At 41.5% G+C, this 20,638-nt stretch overlaps 1 protein-coding gene, 6 non-coding genes and 1 pseudogene across 7 annotated transcripts; 6 read left to right on the top strand and 2 right to left on the bottom strand.

Annotated features, from left to right (window-relative positions):
• Nucleotides 1-332: 332 nt before the first annotated feature.
• Nucleotides 333-405, top strand: trnav-aac (transfer RNA valine (anticodon AAC)). Its single transcript has one exon. It is a non-coding gene; the product is annotated as a tRNA-Val (tRNA).
• A 474-nt stretch (nucleotides 406-879) lies between these two features.
• On the top strand, nucleotides 880-952 carry trnav-cac (transfer RNA valine (anticodon CAC)). Its single transcript has one exon. It is a non-coding gene; the product is annotated as a tRNA-Val (tRNA).
• A 127-nt stretch (nucleotides 953-1,079) lies between these two features.
• On the bottom strand, nucleotides 1,080-3,737 carry LOC146510294 (uncharacterized; annotated as a pseudogene).
• On the top strand, nucleotides 2,044-2,116 carry trnav-aac (transfer RNA valine (anticodon AAC)). Its single transcript has one exon. It is a non-coding gene; the product is annotated as a tRNA-Val (tRNA).
• A 5,011-nt stretch (nucleotides 3,738-8,748) lies between the features above and the next one.
• On the bottom strand, nucleotides 8,749-8,821 carry trnav-aac (transfer RNA valine (anticodon AAC)). Its single transcript has one exon. It is a non-coding gene; the product is annotated as a tRNA-Val (tRNA).
• Nucleotides 8,822-11,727: 2,906 nt separating this feature from the next.
• On the top strand, nucleotides 11,728-11,800 carry trnav-cac (transfer RNA valine (anticodon CAC)). The gene has a single exon. It is a non-coding gene; the product is annotated as a tRNA-Val (tRNA).
• A 1,892-nt stretch (nucleotides 11,801-13,692) lies between these two features.
• Nucleotides 13,693-13,765, top strand: trnav-cac (transfer RNA valine (anticodon CAC)). The gene has a single exon. It is a non-coding gene; the product is annotated as a tRNA-Val (tRNA).
• A 2,655-nt stretch (nucleotides 13,766-16,420) lies between these two features.
• On the top strand, nucleotides 16,421-18,881 carry LOC146510290 (15-hydroxyprostaglandin dehydrogenase [NAD(+)]-like). The gene is made up of 3 exons (XM_085175504.1): nucleotides 16,421-16,545; nucleotides 17,111-17,284; nucleotides 17,737-18,881. Exons 1-3 carry the CDS (start codon nucleotides 16,453-16,455, stop codon nucleotides 17,893-17,895), a joined length of 426 nt encoding a protein of 141 aa, XP_085031630.1. The 5' UTR covers nucleotides 16,421-16,452; the 3' UTR covers nucleotides 17,896-18,881.
• The last annotated feature ends 1,757 nt before the right edge of the window (nucleotides 18,882-20,638 follow it).

Raw genomic sequence — 20,638 nt, 5'->3', positions numbered from 1 at the left:
GTCTGTTCTCTAACAGGCAGCCAGCACAGACAGTTTTCAGTGCATTTGAGCCTGTTTCTTAGCGGTCACACTCAGTTTGGACTTGCGTATATCCGTACTGGAGTACCACTTGTAGAAATACCTTTTATTCACATCTCATGTGGGAATATTTCTCCGGTAGCATACAGACCAGGCAGTTGTCTGAACAATGGAGAATGATTTGTTACAAATGACAAGCCATTCGATGCTTTTTCAGGCCATTAAAAAATAAATTAAAATTTTCCGTATGTAGTGTTCTTTTTTTGTGTGTTTGGAGTTTTGAGGGTGATGAGTTCATCGGCTTCGTAGTGAAGGTTTCCGTAGTGTAGTGGTTATCACGTTCGCCTAACACGCGAAAGGTCCCCGGTTCGAAACCGGGCGGAAACATGTGAGCTTTTTTTGTGTGTGGTGTATCGTTTCTACGCAAGAGGATTAGGGCTCCAGGGAAAAGAAGGAGTGGAAATGTCTTTTTTTTGTCTTACCAGAATTGTGAGATTAAAGTCAGAATTCTGACTTTTTCTCTCAGTATTCTTCTCAGAATACCAAAAGTCAGAATTTTGACTGTGAACCGACAGTTCTGACTTTAATTTGAGAATTCTGAATTCTGACGTTTTTCTCAGAATTTTGGAAAAGAAAAAAATAAGGTGCCCACCTTTTTTTCCCCAGTGGACCTAATCCTCTTCTGTAACGACTTGTATGACTTGAATGACTTTCCGGTTCGAAAATGTCTATATAACATGTATTTTGGACTGTATTTTTGCAACAGCAGGCCTGTAACTTCATAAAAGTGAGTATTTATTTGCCTGTCGCCAAATCATGTGTGTGATATCATGGTAAAATGACAGAGCTGCGACACAGCGAGTTTCCGTAGTGTAGTGGTTATCACGTTCGCCTCACACGCGAAAGGTCCCCGGTTCGAAACCGGGCGGAAACATTATTACCTTTTCTTTATAATTATTCTTCACATTATCAATAAAGCGCAAAGCACAACAGCCACCTGACAATATATTAGGTACATATTGCCTTCAGATGTATGAAGGCGCTGGAAAGGTGCGTTTGGACTTTGCAAGAGAGCACCAAACATGACATTGAAAGGCGGAAAAAAGTTGTATTCTTTGATGAGAAAAAAAACAACCTTCATGATGGTTTCCAACGTTACTGGCATGACAAGCAGATCCCACCTCAGATGTTTTCTACACGCCACAGTGGAGAGGGCACCATATAGTCTGGGGTGCTTTTTCCTTTAGTAGAACAACTGAGCCTCAAGAGGTGCAGGGGCGTAAAACGGCCGTTGGCTGTGTCCAGATGTTGCACAGAGCATCCCTCATGACTGAGGCCCCTCGCCTGTGTGGTAACGACTGGGTTTTTAAACAGGACAATTCTACAGTACACAAGGGATGTCTTTGAAGTGAATAACATCACTCTTTTGGACCATCCTACGTGTTCCCCTGATCTAAATCCAATTGAGAACCTTTGGGGGTGGATGGCAAGGGACGTTTACAAAACTGGACAACAGTTCCAGACAGTAGATACCCCATCTTTAACACGAATTGTGTTCCCACTCACGTCATGGGAACGCAGATACTCAGGCTATCACAGCACATCACAGTTCGCAGTCACACGTGTTTCTGCTGAATCCGAGTAAGCCACTAGGTGGAGACAAATAACTATTAACCAAACACTCAACGGAGACCGAAGGAGAGTTGCTGTGGCAGTATACTGGATAATAGAAATGCTTTTGGAAGTTTCTGTTGCATAATATCTTCTGCAGCATAGTGCAACTTTACGAGGATATAAAGAGTTTTTATAGTGAGGTGATTATTATGGCCACCTACTATGATATGCAGTGTATTAACAGAGCGATAACTAAGGCAAATCTGCGCAGTCCGTGTGTGAGACGAGATGAACAATGGAAAATGAATACAGCAGACAGGGTATGACTATATAATATACAATATTAGACTGATTAATTTTCTTTAAACGTTATTCATTTTCTCTAAATAACCCTTCATGTGCGCTAAGCTGGTTTCCGTAGTGTAGTGGTTATCACGTTCGCCTAACACGCGAAAGGTCCCCGGTTCGAAACCGGGCGGAAACATATTTATTTGGTTTACTTGAAAGAATTACAGTAAAGTTTCAGTCTTAATAAGTATTCCATGACGGGAAATGGTAGAAAAGATGTTGTATAATTATTAGCCCCTAAGATAAGGCTTTGAGTTTTCACAAGATTGTTGGACACCTAAGGTATCAATCTGGTAACTCTCCTAACAAAAACTTGTCTCAACCCCTCACTGAAGTCAGGCCAGTTTCTTCCACCTCTTATTCTCTTCCTCTTTTCAATTTCCAAAGTCATCCTACAGACTGCCATCCGATGCTGCCTAGATACATTCTCACCCATCTCTTTCACATTGCACCTTCTGCATAAGATATCCTCCTGTGTACACCTTCAATCACTCTTCTGTGTCACCCCATGTTCCTTCTTCTTCATAAAGGGCATGTTCACCACAGTAATTTCCATCCTTTCTGCAAAATACAACTGGCTCAGCTTGACTTCTCCACTGAAGGAAGAGCGTTCACCCCTTCAGAGATCAAGACCTCAAGACCCTCACAGCCCCCCTCCCAGACCCCTGCAGTTTGCATACAGAGCCAACAAGTCTGTAGATGATGCTATCAACATGGCTCTACACTTCATCCTGCAGCATCTGGACTCCCCGGGAACCTACGCCAGGAACCTGTTTGTGCCTATTTGTTTCAAAACCATCCTTCCAGACCATCTCCAAGGCAAGCTTTCCCAGATGAACGTGCCTGATCCCATCTGCCGGTGGATCATTGACTTCCTGACAGACAGGAAGCAGCATGTGAGGCTGAGGAAGAAAGTCTCGGACTCCCGGACCATCAGCACTGGCTCCCCCCGGGTCTGTGTTCTTTCTCCTCTGATCTTCTCCCTGTACACCAACTGCTGCACCTCCAACCACCAGTCTGTCAAGCTAATTAAGTTTGCAGATGACACCACTGTTATCGGACTCATCTCAGACGGGGATGAGTCTGTCTACAGGAGGGAGGTTGAACGTCTGGTGTCCTGGTGCAGCCACAACAACCTGGTGCTGAACGCCCAGAAGACAGTGGAGATTACTGTGGACTTTAGGAAGCACACAGCCCCACTCTCCCCTATCATCCTGACTGACACCCTCATCACCACTGTGGACTCATTCCGCTTCCTGGGTACCACCATCACCTCCGTCATAAAGAAGGCCCAGCAGAGGATGTACTTCCTGAGGCAGCTGAAGAAATGCAACCTGCCAACATGGACGATGATGCAATTCTATTCTACAATCATCAAGTCCATCCTCATCTCCTCCATCACCATGTGGTAAGCTGGAGCCACCATCAGGGACAAACAGAGACTGCAACGTGTTGTGTGTTCTGCTGAGAAGGTGATTGGCTGCAGACTCCCATCTCTGCAGGACCTGTACACCTCCAGGACACTGGGGCATGCAGCTCGGATCACAGTGACCCTTCTCACCCTGGACACAGTCTGTTTGACCTGCTCCCTTCAAGCAGGAGGTTTTGGTCCATTCGGACCAGAACCTCTCGCCATAAGAACAGTTTCTTCTCCTCTGCTGTTGGACTAATGAACAATAACCATATGACTCTTCCCACCACAAACACACAACCCTATACTGTGTTCTCTGCATCTGTTCCATTTTTGCACTGATCATTACCTGCGTACATGTACAGTGGGGCAAAAAAGTATTTAGTCAGCCACCGATTGTGCAAGTTCCCCCACTTAAAATGATGACAGAGGTCAGTAATTTGCACCAGAGGTACACTTCAACTGTGAGATACAGAATGTGAAAAAAAAAATCCATGAATTCACATGGTAGGATTTGTAAAGAACTTATTCGTAAATCAGGGTGGAAAATAAGTATTTGGTCAATAACAAAAATACAACTCAATACTTTGTAACATAACCTTTGTTGGCAATAACAGAGGTCAAACGTTTACTATAGGTCTTTACCAGGTTTGCACACACAGTAGCTGGTATTTTGGCCCATTCCTCCATGCAGATCTTCTCAAGAGCAGTGATGTTTTGGGGTTGTCGCCGAGCAACACGGACTTTCAACTCCCGCCACAGATTTTCTATGGGGTTGAGGTCTGGAGACTGGCTAGGCCACTCCAGGACTTTCAAATGCTTCTTACGGAGCCACTCCTTTGTTGCCCGGGCGGTGTGTTTTGGATCATTGTCATGTTGGAAGACCCAGCCTCGTTTCATCTTCAAAGTTCTCACTGATGGAAGGAGGTTTTGGCTCAAAATCTCACGATACTTGGCCCCATTCATTCTGTCCTTAACGAGGATCAGTCGTCCTGTCCCCTTGGCAGAAAAACAGCCCCATAGCATGATGTTTCCACCCCCATGCTTCACAGTAGGTATGGTGTTCTTGGGATGCAACTCAGTATTCTTCTTCCTCCAAACACGACGAGTTGAGTTTATACCAAAAAGTTCTGCTTTGGTTTCATCTGACCACATGACATTCTCCCAATCCTCTGCTGTATCATCCATGTGCTCTCTGGCAAACTTCAGACGGGCCTGGACATGCACTGGCTTCAGCAGCGGAACACGTCTGGCACTGCGGGATTTGATTCCCTGCCGTTGTAGTGTGTTACTGATGGTGACCTTTGTTACTTTGGTCCCAGCTCTCTGCAGGTCATTCACCAGGTCCCCCCGTGTGGTTCTGGGATCTTTGCTCACCGTTCTCATGATCATTTTGACCCCACGGGATGAGATCTTGCGTGGAGCCCCAGATCGAGGGAGATTATCAGTGGTCTTGTATGTCTTCCATTTTCTGATGATTGCTCCCACAGTTGATTTTTTCACACCAAGCTGCTTGCCTATTGTAGAGTCACTCTTCCCAGTCTGGTGCAGGTCTACAATTCTTTTCCTGGTGTCCTTCGAAAGCTCTTTGGTCTTGGCCATGGCGGAGTTTGGAGTCTGACTGGTTGAGGCTGTGGACAGGTGTCTTTTATACAGATGATGAGGTCAAACAGGTGCCATTCATACAGGTAACGAGTGGGGGACAGAAAAGCTTCTTACAGAAGACGTTACAGGTCTGTGAGAGCCAGGGATTTTCCTTGTTTGAGGTGACCAAATACTTATTTTCCACCCTGATTTACGAATAAATTCTTTACAAATCCTACCATGTGAATTCATGGATTTTTTTTTCACATTCTGTCTCTCACAGTTGAAGTGTACCTCTGGTGCAAATTACTGACCTCTGTCATCATTTTAAGTGGGGGAACTTGCACAATCGGTGGCTGACTAAATACTTTTTTGCCCCACTGTATATATCAATCTGTGTGCCTGGCGGGACTGTCGATCGAGGACGCTGAAGATGTTTACCTATTCGGAACCATGATAACGGGGTTCTTGCTGATCGGAGCTGGCATGGCCCTGACTTATCGGAGAAATAACAGAGCGGAACCGGCTGTTCAAACCCCCCCAAAGCTGCCCGCTGGAATCGAAGCGACGGGACGAGTCGCGACCTCTCACAACGAACGCAGCATGGTTAACACCTTGGAGACACTTACGGCTTCTGTGAAGGCTCAAAACAACACCATTGAGCGTATGGTGGGATACATCAGAGAGGGCCCTGCTCAAAATGAGAACCTTGAGCGAAAGCTGGATCACATCACAGAACGGATCACTGCAGTTGTGAGGTCTCAGAATCAAAAGAATGATAACACCACGGATCAGAAGTTTGATACCATCATGGGGAGGCTCGCGGCTCTCCAACGGGAGATAGAGAGACCAGTTTCAGAGTGTTAAAAAGATCAGCTTTGAAAATTCTCAATAAATCAACAAATTCGGAATCAAATGCAGACACCACCACGGCGCCAGCTGCACAGGCCCAAGGCTGAAGCCGGACAAACACTACCTGATAACGACTGTGTGATGACTATTCTCCCCATCCCTGCAAGGCCACCTGGATTGGCTGGAGGACTGTTTACTTAGCCTGATAGGGCGAAGGACACTGTCTCAGCTGAACTATGGACACGCACACACACACACTTACACTGATAAGCACTCACTCATCTCCCCTTCCCTTTCCAACGCGATGCTTGTTACCTCCTGGGAACACGAGGCGGGTCTGGGCCCGCGCTGGCGAGTCGGCGCAGTGGCAGGATGTCTGCTGTGTTGCCTGGGATTACTCCTCATCCCCTACCCATCCCTGTGGCCTTATGTCTTCATAATGTTGTGCTGTGAACATTCATGTGCTTTTTTTGTGCAGAGGAGTTTTTTTTGTTTCCTGTTCTCGTGCTGTCCTACCATGGAAGCACAGCATGAGTAGGGGTCTCTTTTTTTCCTCTTGTACCTTCCCATTGTGTGTACATTTCAGTGTTTTTTTCCGTAACTGCCGATCTCCGACTTGTAACCCCCAATGTAATGTCTGTGTTATATGTGTAAGGTCGGGGGGGGGGGGGTGTCTCATTTTACTGCAGGGCAACCTGTATGTGACAAATAAATTCTGATTCTGATTCTGCTTAGCACTTTTAATTTTTATTTTTATGAGTTATTTAAGTGTTTGTCTTACAGTATGTTTTGCACTAAGTACTGCAGCAATTTCCTAATGTTGTAAACCTGCCCAACATTTGGCAATAAAACCCTTTCTGATTCTGAGCGATTCAAAGGTAATAAATCAAAAGCTAAAAATTGCATTTCTGGTTGATAGAAAAAAAATTATGTTTTCCTTTTTTTCTGTGATGCAAAAGTCAATTCTGCTTTTTAAAAATGTATTTTTATTGGGAGATCTGTCTTCCTCTCCCTCTCTAGATCTCTCTCTTCAAGAACAGAAGCCACAAGAAGATTAAATGGAGCATAAATAGAGTAGTGGTTTTCATGTTTGCCTGACATGTGAAAGGTCAAAGTTGAAACACACTTTTCCTTTTCTTCACGCTGGGATTAAACGGTGCGGGTTTCCCAGAGCTCAAGCAACGCGTTCAAACTTGATCATGCACACGATATACCAACACCCACAGATGTAATGCCTGAGTAACGTAATACATTAAGATTCTTTATTACAGGATGGTTTCTATTTACACTCCGGACACTTTTTTTTATCTGCACCCTGCTAGCTGAACCTCCTCTTGCATTCAGAACTGCATTAATTAACCAGACTTGTAAGGCGAACATGATACCACACTACAGACACTGGTGGAGTGTCACTCTGGGGTCAGTTTCTGCCACAGACATGGGTTATAGTTAGACTGGTTTTGATGTTGTAATGTTTTTTTAGCAGTCCTTTAAGCACAGTTTGAAGATAAAAGACATTTTATGAAAATTTGGCCTTATTTGACCTTGAAAGAGGGGTCAGAGGTCAAATGTGACATGATATTAAAAATCTTTATTGGGTACTTTCTATAAGTGTTTACATACAGAATAATGAGACACAATACCAAAAACATAACCTTCTTGGCAAAGAAGGCAAAACCAAAAGAAAACATGGTTTGAGGAATTTTTTGTTTGTTTTATTTGTTTGGGTTTTTTGTTGCTGGGATTTTTTTTTCAAGCATCTGCTAAATACCTAAATAATGATATCAGATATTGACATGAGGCTTAGCTTTCCCACTCCCATCTCCCCATACTCACACTCCAGACACTGAACCAGTCCCACTGATATCCTAAGAAGCAGGTGAGTTTATTTATGTCAAAAAATGTGTCTAATTGCAGGAGGATGCTTGGGAATTTAATATGTTTTTCTACACACTATTTATTTTGTAGTACTAATACATTATCACTAAAACTCACATAAAGAGAGAATTTTTGGAGAAGTATGTATTGCTGGCTATCACTGTTGTACACTGTATCAGACTGTTGCAGGTGATGAGAGTAAAATCAGATTAAAAACTAAACAGAATATAAAAAAAAACACAATGTTTTCTGGCCTGGCATGGTTTTTGGTATTAAAGTAGTTTTTTCAAGGCGCCCCAAATCCCTGGTTGTACCACTGGCTGTTCACAGTTCAAATCATCCCAAACCGGTTTCTTGAACATGCATGCCTCCGCAGTAACCAGATCTGAGCCAATTAGTTAGTTTCGCATCAGTGACATGCAGCCAGTAATCCTGCAGCAGCTGTGTGATATCAGGTCAATATGGACCCACATTTCTGAGAAGTGTATTCAGTGCCTTGTTGAATCTGTGCCACAAAGAATTAAGGCAGTTCTGAAGGCAAGAGGAGGTCCAACAAGCAGGGTGCAGATAAGAAAAATGGCCCGTGTGTGTGTAAACAGCATCCTGTAATAATCAATCCTAATGTGTTACATTCCCCAAGCATTACATCTGTGGCCCCTGGCATATTGTGTGTGATACGATTGGGAGTCTTCTGACACACACACCAAACGGGAGGAAGTGCATTTCAAAGCAGACTTATAGTGACATTTTTGCAGACTCCTTCATGGGAACTGAAAACTGCAAAACAGTGTTGCGGGCTGTTTTCAAGTTTGAACGTGTTGAAGTGCTTGAGCTCTGGGAAACCCGCACAGTCTAATCCCAGAGTAAAGAAAAGTGAAATTGTGTTTCCACTTTGACCTTTCACAAATCAGGCAAATGTGAAAAACACTAATACACAGTGGGAACAATTGTAAATCTCAACACTGAAACAAAGTTTACAATATTTATGCACTGCATTCTCGCTGTACATGTGAAGCCATGTTTGAAGAAGAAAAAAAAAAACATGTTTCCGCCCGGTTTCGAACCGGGGACCTTTCGCGTGTTAGGCGAACGTGATAACCACTACACTACGGAAACTGCGCATGCGTCACCAAAGGGTCAATTGGAATACAAATGCAGCACATGTAAAGAAACAAGTGAATATGATGCACGTTTTAATTGTACAATATTATATTATATTAATGATATGCAAAATTGTCATATGTTCTAAAATAAATATGATTTGTGACAGCATCCGAAGAAGAAAATGATTAAAAATGTCATGTGTTCTAAAATATAAGAATAGAAGTCGCAAAAATGTTCTCCCAACAGTGACAGATAATATTTTATTGAAAATTAGTCAAAAGAATCTAGTCTTGGCTGTTTGTGTGAATCTGTATCTCAAAATCCGGTTGCTGTCTGCATGGATCTCAATATGAATGTCAATACAATGCCCATCACAAGAAAGCATAAGGATATGAAATGAAATTAGTACAGTTCTTGCATCTATTTAGTGGTTGCCTGCATCCACACATCCCTCACTATGATTAATAAATCAATCTGCGCTTCAACAGCGATCCCACTAATCAACAGCCACTTCAGTCAATCGTGGATGGCTGCTCATGAATAACTCACATTATTTTCCCATGATACTTAATAGTGTATTAGTAGAGGAATTTAAGCAGTTCAGAAGCCTCATTGTTCATGAAGATTGTTAGTTCACTGTAGTGATCTGAAACCAGACTTTCTTGTGTAAGGTGAACATGATACCACACTATAGCACAGTTTAAAGATAGAAGACATTTTATGAATATTTTAACCTTATTTGACCTTTAAGGAGAGGTCAGACATCAAATGTGACAGGATATTTAAAATCTTTATGAGGTGCTCTAAGTAATAAGGATTTTTGCCCATTTTTAACCAACAAATCATTAAGTTGACCATGAAAACCTTGTTGGATGTAAGCCAAATTTTAATAGGTTGTTAACATGACCCCACTCCAAACTCTTGGAGTTTGGAGTGGGGTCATGTGCGAAGGCCAGTACAGAATTGGGGAAGTGAAGCCTGGTTACGCGTCCCCACTGAGATGGGGACGCGTAACCAGGGTAAAAGTCCTTATACAGAAAAGGAGAAGCAGCTTGCTAACCCATATAGGACCTCGCCTGACCGATAGAAAGAGGTGTGCCGTGACCATGCCTGACCCCAAACAATTCACATAATGACTGAAACTAGGACCACTGAAAGAACTATGGGCTGGGAGGTCAGTTAATATGCCAATTTTTGTGATACGCTACATCCAGATGAACAGAATCAACTTTTGGGGATACTTTCACATAAGACTTTAGACTTACGTGAAAGAAGCACAGTTCTATATATAATCCTGTGTAATAATAATAGGTTCATCTTTCAGGAAGTTGGCTACAGTGAACTGCTTGCAGACTGACTGGTTTTCTGATTGAAGGAGAATCCATGTATTTGTTTTGTTCGAACTGTTTGAGGCAAATAAATACTTAAAGACTAGATTGAGGCTGTGTCCCTCTTTTATCTCAAAAGAATCACATTCAGACTTTTAGCCTTTCTTTCAGCATGATATCATAAAAAATCTTGTTTGGTTGTTTTCTCTGGGAAAATCATTCAGTTTAATTTAACTGCACCGCAACTCCACCACACCCCACCCCACCCGCACCCTCGCAAGTTGACAACCACTAAAGCAACTTGTTTACTTTTCACCTCGTTTTTGGCATGATGTCAACAGGAACTTTCTTAGTTGTTTTTTCCAACTGAAGGGCGTTGGTAAGTTTTCCATGGAAACGTACACCACCAATAAAGCTGCTGCATCTTCACATACAGTTGAGATTGGTTTAATAAGAAGATCTCTTTATCTATGAAGAAAACTAATATTGATCCCCGATGCCCTTTTCCTGAGCTGATCATGTGAGCTGTAACTTAGTGTAAAAATACTGCAATTTTACTGCTCAGAGCCATTTCAGTAGAAGAAGGGACTGAGAAGGTCAGTGTCCGTATGCCTGCAAAGAAATAAGAGAATGTGAAACAAAGAGAAGTTGGTGGCTTTTTATTTGTCACCCCCCATCAGGAAGACAAGCAGGTTCTAACATATGACGTGCCAGAGAGATCAAGTGATTGTAAAAGCAATAACAATGTGTCAATCAATGGACCACAGTCAGCCAACTTGTCTTGTTCTGGAGAACACAGCTTGGCCAACTATAGTCTAACTGAGCCAAATATGGCTTGCACTCATTTTGGGGTGGACTTTCTTGGGCTGTTTAGAGCTGCCAGTGAAGAATGCGCTTTGTATTTTAATCCATTTATTCTAAAGCTGCAAGATTGCTAAATAAATTAGACTTCACAATTTCCAGAGAAATTACGGTGGGAATGTTGCTTCTGCCAGACTTGATCTGTGGCTTGCTGCTGAAAAGAGGAGGCAAACAGGCTGGCGAAACAAAGCTGAATAGAGACAGCAGTTGATACTTTTATTGTCAGAGGTTCAATTAAATTAAAAAGAAAAAAAGAATAGACATTTAATTTGAAAATCTGATACATTAAAGCATCTCCACTGGCAGAACACTTTTATCTTTAAAATTAGACGTTTCTGGGAATTGTGTTCATGAATGTCTCATATCGGGATATGAGATTTTGGTCATATTGCACAGCCTTATCTGAAGGGTTGGGTGTTTGAGTTCTGTTTTCATCCACATTCTTTGTTTGTCAGAGTACTGTAGTTCTGCTGGCTCGGTGTGGGTCATGATTTAGTTGAAACCGGACTGTGTTTAACACATTAAGCATTAGAAAAAGGCATTACAGTCACGATACAAAGAAAGTGCACTCTCCTGAGTGAGAATGTATAATGTATAGAATAACAGTGGAAGACAATGCTGAAAACTACTTTCGCTCATTTGTCCTTGTCGTTGTATGATGTCTTTGAGTTCAGTGATCTAGCTATAGTTCACTTTTTGGAGAAAGGACCCTTTGACCCCTCCCGAGCGGTTTCCGTAGTGTAGTGGTTATCACGTTCGCCTCACACGCGAAAGGTCCCCGGTTCGAAACCGGGCGGAAACACTTTTATATTACATTTCAGTATAATCGCAACTAGTATATCCATTGTTATACCAATACATACAAAAGTCTTACGTGAAAATGTCCCCGAAAATTCATTCTGTTCATCTGGACGTAGCGTATCATTTGTAGACACGTTTCCTCACTCATCCAAGCGACTTCTTCATTAATTATTAATGATCAAGGCACTGACCTCCCAGCCCATTGTTCCTTCAGTGGTGCTAGTTTCACTCATTATGCAAATATACTGTTTATAAGATTTTGGAAACCTGCTGAGACTGAAGAAATAACGTTGATGAGTGACGAAACGTATCTCCCACTGAAAACGCTACGTCCAGATGAACAGAATCAACTTTTGGGGATTTACTTACCTGGATCACTGAGCATTAGGGGTGGGTTTTTATAATCGATTTATCGATTAAAATCGATTCTGGCTTGGATTACATAAAATCGATTCATTAAAATCCTGAATCGATTTTTTAATATAAATTTATTTTGCCCGAAATGCCAGAATCTCAGGTGAAATCTCACAAAATTTCAACAACCACCAAACAGCTAAAACAGTAAATGAGAGCAGGAACACGGATTCTGCACAAAGACTTAAACACACAGCGCAGCCCGCGGATCAGAATCAGTTAGATGTCGAATTTCTCACAGTCGGGGCGGAAAGCCGACAGCCCGCTGATTCTGATCTGTCGGCGGGTCTGCGCTTTGTGTTCACCTCCTTTATGCGCTGATTCTAAAGCTGTTAGTTTGATGTCTCTCCATATTGACCGAACCAGCAGAAAAAGAAGATCCAAACTACGCTTCACAAAAACATCGTCATGTATTCACTCTTACTTTTACTGTTTTGCTTCGACCACGATGCACAGCTCTCTCTCTCTCCCCCTCTCTCTCTCTGTACGGTTTTCTGCATTATTCGCTTGCTTGTTACGCACAAGTCTACCGTTGTTTACAGCGCTATCGGCCGACTTTTTTTTTCTGTTTTATATACTTCCGAAAAGAAAACCTAATTTCTGCCGTTCAATGCTGAACAAATGTAAACTTTTTAAAATTATGCAAAATGCAAAATGCTTAGCCGTGTCTCTAATAAAACCGCTGTAACTTCAGAGGTAATGTTCATGTGTTGATTAATGGTTTTCTTTCGTTTTTGATGTACTGCAGAATATTTTTATAAAATCCCAGGCCAGGAAAAGTCACCTTCATGTGTTTCTGTGTTTTATCTTCAGCTACTTTGACACAAAGGCATCTGCTGTGACGCTCACACCTTTGATAAAGTCTTGCGTGTGTCAGCTTCCTTTTTATAGATACAAAAATATGTAAATGTACTGATCTGAATTATAATATTTCTGACTGTCAAAATTTCCCATATTCAAATCGAAGCGAATCGAATCGAATTAAATCGAATCGTGGATCGAATCGATTCTGGACCTTGTGAATCGGAATTGAATCGATTCTAAAAATCAGTGACGATACCCAGCCCTACTGAGCATGCATCAAGATGTGACGTGCAAGTACTATGAGTTACGTAATCACAATCAAAATATGTACTGTATATGTGTTATATACTACATATGTGACTGTCACTCCACAGAAAAAACAGTTTCTGCTGAATTTTCGTCAGTAGAAACTGGGCACAATAATAATGAACATCAGCTGAACCTGCAAACACATAAATTCAGCGATATTATTTTATTTAAATTATGACAATTTCAGTGTAATGTGTTTGTGTTCAGAGGGGATTCAGTCAAACTTAACTGCAGCTTACCGTGCCAGTTTATCAGACGGTCTGTGCCACTCAAACTGTGTGCGTTGTGTAACTGCAAAATATCGCACAGCGACTCCCGCACTTCTGAGTCTTCTAATGCTCTGGGGATGAAACCCATCGCGACATCGTTTCTGTAGTGTAGTGGTTATCACGTTCGCCTCACACGCGAAAGGTCCCCGGTTCGAAACCGGGCGAAAACAGTTTTGGTCCGGGGTGAAAGAAATGTCTTGCCGATGGGCATCTGCAAAGGTCACTCAGGTTAATTGAAAGGAGCAACTTAACAAGGAAGATTTACTCAGAAGAAAAGCTGACCACAGAATCTGGGATCCACAGTTAAAGCCGGATAGAGATTGATTACTCAAAAAAATGTTCATTTTCATCGCTGACACTATTACCCAATCAAATCACGTAACGCCAACGCCCCCCTCCCCCTCCCTTCGCTCTACTCTCATGCAGCTTGATGAAGACGTTTAGAGCCATGACAGAAAAAAAAAAAAACCTAAAAATAAATGCAGAAAAATGTGTGAATTTAACCGAAATGTTAGCTGCTGGGGTAAAATAGATGGATTCAAGTACAATGAATGAGTCACCATTAACAGCGTTAATTGTAGCTTTTAATTGTCACGTGCTGCACTGCTGCAGTGCATAAGCAATCATGATGGGCCACCTGGACCAAAAATGCCAGGGCCGATTTTGTGTCCAGGTCCAGCCCTCCCTGCATGCCTTTTAATTTTTTGGCAAAAAAATATTTCTCCCTATTTTGGGGGAGCTTTAGGGTCCCTAATAATATATCAATCATAAAATTTGACACCCTGCCCCCCCCCCCCCCCAAAACAGATATTGGTTTGTTGCTTCAAGGCAACACTGTGCGACAAGGTAGTAAAATGCCCCAGAAAGTGCAGTTATTCTATAATAAGTTGTATTAGTACAACAAGGATGAACAAATAAATAAACAACAAATAAACAATGTAAACATTTCACAGAACAATAAAACACCAAAATACATCCAACATTTGACCCTAACACCATGCATGTGTGCGTGCATGTGTGCGCACACACACATGCGTTGTGTTTCCATCACTTTTGGGGACATTACATTAACTTACATTCATTTCCTGGAGACTTATCCTGACTCTACCCATCACAGGTCCCTGCCTGAACCTTACCCTAACCCAGACTCAAGCCTTCACCCTAAAATTGAATGATTTACCTTGCAATTAGTCCCCATAAAGTAGGCAAGACCTCACAATGGGAGTGTGTAAACAAATTTGTGTCCCCACAACAATAAGTAGTACGTACACACACACACACACACACACACACAGAGCAAAATTCGTATGGTCCAGATCTGGCCCACACAATGTGCTTACACATGGCCCACATACCGCAAAGAATGACGGCCCTTTGGTGGCCCAGACCTGGTTTGCCAGAGGTGGCCCACACATGGGCCAGCACAAGGCCAGTTTCAGACACACTGGTGGTCCTGTGCTGGCACATGTGTGGATTACTTCTGGCAAACCTGATCTGGGCCACCAAAGGGCCGTCATTCATTGCGGTATGTGGGCCATCTGTAGGTGGTGTGCAGCCACGGGCCAGTTGTAGACACACTGCTGGCTCTGTGCTGGCCCAGAACGGTTTCAGCTCTAGCCCCAGATGTCAGCCTAATGTGTACCTTAATCAAACCATGCAATAACAACATGTGCCAGAACATGCAAAAGTAATATGCCGAAACGCTGTTCAGACAGTGAATGGACTGATTTTTATATAGCGCTTTTCTACTCTCCCAGATTACTCAAACTGCTCTATACAACATGCCACTTTTGCTTAACTGAGTGCTTCCTAACTACATTCATACACATTCACACTCTTGACATGCAGACTGGCTCCTCCAGTCTGCATGCCAACCGCTAACCTTCCGATCAGTTTGTAACCTGCTCTACCACCTGAGATATGGCATGCCATCGCATAAACAGTGGCGTCATTGCCAGACCTGGCACACATACACTCTGCCAAGTCAGAAGTGCCAGCTTGATGCCAGATCTGGGCCAGACCTGTTTTCTGTAGGCCTGGGCCACATAAACCAAGCCACAATCAAGCCAGATATGGCATGCCACCAGATAGACAGTGCCATCTATGCCAGGCCTGATGACATACGTCTTATCATGCCAGAAGTCGGCCAGCAGTACCAACTTGATACCAGATCCTGGCCAGACCTGCTTGCTATGTGGGCACTAGCACATACAGTTACTTTACCAACTGACCCCTGAGCTCCTAAGTGTCCCGCAAACCTCATTCATCAAGCTCACTGTCCTCACTTTCTGAGGACAGAAAGTAAATGGTAAATGGCCTGTATTTGTATAGCGCTTTTACTAGTCCTGCCTAGGGATTTTTGGTTATCCTATACATATTATATGTAAATGTATTGTATATAGGCCATTTAGATTGTTAATTTTTCCTAAAGGTTAACCCTCTACAGCATAGGTGTCAAACTCTGGCCCGCGGGCCAAATTTGGCCTGCAGCCTAATTACATTTGGCCCGCGGGCCAGAGTTTGACACCTATGCTGTAGAGGGTTAACCTTTTAAGACCTACCATAGAATCAACTCCGCCAGAGCTTATATTATATTTTTACATGCTGTAGTACCATTTTTGGGAGCATTTCAAGTTGCAGTTCTACCGGGATTTAAAAATAGTTACGCAAAACGGAACATGCCCGCTCCGACTAGCTTTAACTAGTCGGAGCGTTAAACTAACTAGCGTTAAACTAGCGTTAATCAGCTTTCCCAGCAGGCTGCAGTAGTTTAATATAAAAGCACACTGACTTGTCTCTGTTCAGATGTGGATATCACACAGCACACATCTGACTGTCTTCTTACTGAAGAGCAGAAATGGCATTAAATGGGAAAACTGCAGTAGTGACCGGAGCAGCGCTGGGGATAGGAAAAGCAATAACTGAGATACTTCTGCAAAATGCTGCTAAGGTAAAGTTGAACACCAGTATATCTTTGTAGAGGGGAAAAAAAAGAAGCTAGAAATGATTTTACATAAGTGCTAACCAGTTTTCTGTTTAGCATTTTATCCCGTTAAAGATTATATCAAAGTTTCACATATCTTTTGTGGTTATCTACATTGTCTTGTTTTCTTTTTGTGGCACAGAAATTAACAAAACTACTTAAAATGTAATATTCAAGTTGAACAGTATTTGACTGCACTCCTTATTTTTATTTTGAAACTTCAAAGAAAATTATTAATACAGTTCACATAGTCTCTGAAACTGAACATATGCTATAAAAAAGGCCAAATGTTTGTTTTTCACTGAGTTGGTCCTTGGATGGCACTTATTTTTCAGAACTCGGTGCTTCGGTCAATCGTTAAACACTGGACCAATGTACTTCAACCATCTGAACCCCAAGCTGCAGTGGGTCAGGGTGGAAATTTTAAATGCTGAATGAACATTAACTATTAAAAAATTAATCTGTAAACTATAAACAATTCCAAATGTAGCAAGCCACAGGCGTTTATCTCTGCTCGCCTTCACCTGTTCAGGTAACCCTTTTGGATATAAATGAAACTGCAGGGAAGACTTTAAAGGAAGCCCTCAACAAACAGTATGGAGAAGAGAGATCGCTGTTCTTCAAGTGCAATGTTGAGTCTGAGGAGCAGATCAAAGGTAAAGTATACACAAAGAAAACAGTGGTGATTTTTTTTGGAAACATCACTGTGTTTAACAACATAACTATTAGAAAAACACATTACAGTCATGATACAAAGAAATGACAGCCCAAAATTATTTAAATTTAATGTCAGGTGTCCAACGGCACACAAAGTATTCTATTTTTTCATTACCAACTTCGGCACACTGTAAACCCAAAGATGTTAGCACAACTTAAAGAAATTGTTTAGTCATTACATTCAAAAAATATTCAGTAACTGGTACTTAAAGTTTTCAGTCATGTCTCCCATGGGAATAAGTTGACATAACTTAAAACGACTGAGTATAAAGTTTTCCTGTCTATACAGCCACCAAGCATGCAGTGGTCGGCTTCACTCGAGCCATGGCTGTAAGGATATGATAAGTTATAATGATTAAACAAAGTAATTCATAGAAACTTGACTTTATTTTGGTTTTGTATTTTAAGATGCGCCTCAGTCGTATGCGTTTCTTTTACTAGGCTGCCTCGTCCGCCTCAGGCTACGGTTTATGCTTCAATGCAGTTTGCCCAAGCTTTGTCAAAACTGACCTCTTTGCCTCCCATATGGACAATTTGGGACAATTCTCCCACCTGCTTTATTCTACTCAAAATCCTGCAGTCGAAAGGGCAATGAAGTAAGTGACTTTTTAGTGTGTTAATTATTTTTTCCCTAAAGTTTCAATTCCGTATGGACTGTATGGCTACTGCTTTCCCCCTCCTCTGAATGTCTTCCAACATCTGTCCTCAGCACTCTTCATCCATGTATCAATTACTTAAATCCCATCTGAGAGAAGGAGGCTTTTTAACATCTGACATATAGTCCCTTGGAAAAAGTACTTGTCTTTTCCTGATTTCTTTTTTGCATCTTTGTCACACTTGTTGTTTCAGATCATTGAACTAATTTAAATGTTAGAAACTGACAACACAAGTAAATGTAAAATGCCTGTTTTTAAAAGATATCTTTTTTGTTAAGGGGAAAAAGCTATCCAGACCTGCATGAAATTGGATGACTTGCTGTAGCTGATGGATCCATGAAGTCTGCTCTTAGAAAATCTTTAAATGTCATCAGTTCATGCCTTTAAGCTCAAGAACTCTTGATCATGCATATGATTCAAACCACAACTGAAAGTTCACCTCTGTTTGGTTCAAAAAATAAAAATTAAGGTTTTGGAGGGACCGAGTCAAAGTCCAGTCTTAAATCAGATAAAGATGCTTATTGTCATTGTGTTTAGAGGGCAATTACTTTAGGTTGGGATAGCTTTTTTTGCCTTGATAAATGATTCATTTAAAAATTGTATTTTGAATATACTTGAGTTATCTTTGTCTAATATTTAAATTTGATGATCTGAAACATGTAAAGAAGAAATCGGGAAAGGAGCACATACTTTTTACAGCAGTGTGTAAAAACAGCCAGTGGGTGTCATGGCAAAGGAGGTTATAACTCATGTTTTTCATTCAATTCAAAGGCGCAAGGATGATTAATTTGGCTCAAACTATTCTTCTTCTTGCGTCTTCTGTTCAAGTATGAAACAGGAAACACTATAAAGGAGTCGAGAAACTGAGACGCGACAAAAGAGGATCGATCGGTTAAAATTTGGGAACCTGTTTATTTACCTGTAAATTTACAGTCTCGAAGCACAGGTCGAGGGGGCGGTGTCGCAGCAATTTTTCACACCAGTCTATTAATTAATGAAAGACCAAGACAGACTTTTAATTCATTTGAAAGCCTGATGCTTAACATTGTCCACCCCAGCTGTGAAACTCAGAAACCAGTCTTACTTGTTATCATCTATCGTCCACCTGGGCCTTACACAGAGTTTCTGTCTGATTTCTCAGACTTTATATCTAATTTAGTTCTGAGCTCAGATAAAATAATTATTGTGGGTGATTTTAACATCCATGTTGATGCTAAAAATGACAGCCTCAACATGGCATTTAATCTGTTGTTAGACTCAATTGGTTTCTCTCAAAATGTAAAAGAACCCACCCACCACTTTAATCACACTCTAGATCTTGTTTTAACATATGGCATAGAAACTGAACATTTAACAGTGTTTCCTGAAAACCCTCTCCTGTCTGATCATTTCTTGATAACATTTACATTTACAATAATTGATTACGCAGCAGTGGAGAGTGGACTTTATCAAAGTAGATGTCTTTCTGAAAGCGCTGTAACTAACTTTAAGAATATAATCCAGCCACTGTTATCATCGTCAATGCCCTGTACCAACACAGAGCAGAGCAGCTATCTGAACGCTACCCCAACAGAGGTCGATTATCTTGTTAATAATTTCACCTCCTCACTACGTACGACTCTGGATACTGTAGCTCCAGTGAAAACTAAGGTCTCTAATCAGAAGTACCTGACCCCGTGGTATAATTCTCAAACACGTACCCTAAAGCAGATGACTCGTAATCTGGAGAGGAAATGGCTTGTCACAAATTTAGAGGATCATCACTTAGCCTGGAGAAATAGTTTGTTGCTTTATAAGAAAGCCCTCCGCAAAGCCAGAACAGCTTACTACTCATCACTGATTGAAGAAAATAAGAACAACCCCAGGTTTCTCTTCAGCACTGTAGCCAGGCTGACAAAAAGTCAGAGCTCTTTTGAGCCAACCATCCCTTTAACGTTAACTAGTGATGACTTCATGAACTTCTTCACAAATAAAATTTTTATCATTAGAGAAAAAATTACCAATAATCATCCCACAGATGTAATATTATCTACAGCTACTCTTAGTACCATTGATGTTAAGTTAGACTCTTTTTCTCCAATCGATCTTTCTGAGTTAACTTCAATAATTACTTCCTCCAAACCATCAACGTGTCTTTTAGACCCCATTCCTACAAAACTGCTCAAAGAAGTCCTGCCATTGATTAATTCTTCGATCTTATATATGATCAACCTATCTCTAATAATCGGCTATGTACCACAGGCCTTCAAGCTGGCTGTAGTTAAACCTTTACTCAAAAAGCCATCTCTAGACCCAGCAGTCTTAGCTAATTATAGACCAATCTCCAACCTTCCTTTCATATCAAAAATCCTTGAAAGAGTAGTTGTCAAACAGCTAACAGATCATCTGCAGAGGAATGGTTTATTTGAAGAGTTTCAGTCAGGTTTCAGAGCTCATCACAGCACAGAAACAGCTTTAGTGAAAGTTACAAATGATCTTCTTATGGCCTCTGACAGTGGACTCATCTCTGTGCTTGTCCTTCTTGACCTTAGTGCAGCGTTCGATACTGTTGACCATAATATCCTATTAGACCAATTAGAACATGCTGTAGGTATTACAGGTATTGCACTGCAGTGGTTTGTATCATATCTATCTAATAGACTCCAATTTGTGCATGTAAATGGAGAGTCCTCTTCACACACTGAGGT

Source organism: Neolamprologus multifasciatus, chromosome 10 (assembly GCF_963576455.1).
Source record: "Neolamprologus multifasciatus chromosome 10, fNeoMul1.2, whole genome shotgun sequence".
Classification (NCBI taxonomy): domain Eukaryota; kingdom Metazoa; phylum Chordata; class Actinopteri; order Cichliformes; family Cichlidae; genus Neolamprologus; species Neolamprologus multifasciatus.
The sequence above is the reverse complement of the archived record's forward strand: the minus strand, read 5'-3'. Positions and strand labels throughout refer to the sequence as shown.

Coding starts and splice junctions, on each gene's coding strand:
- LOC146510290 (XM_085175504.1), top strand. CDS start 16,453: ATGGCATTAAATGGGAAAACTGCAGTAGTGACCGGAGCAGCGCTGGGG. Junction 16,546..17,110: donor TTCTGCAAAATGCTGCTAAG/GTAAAGTTGAAC, acceptor TCACCTGTTCAG/GTAACCCTTTTGGATATAAA. Junction 17,285..17,736: donor TTTTTTTTGGAAACATCACT/GTGTTTAACAAC, acceptor TTCTTTTACTAG/GCTGCCTCGTCCGCCTCAGG.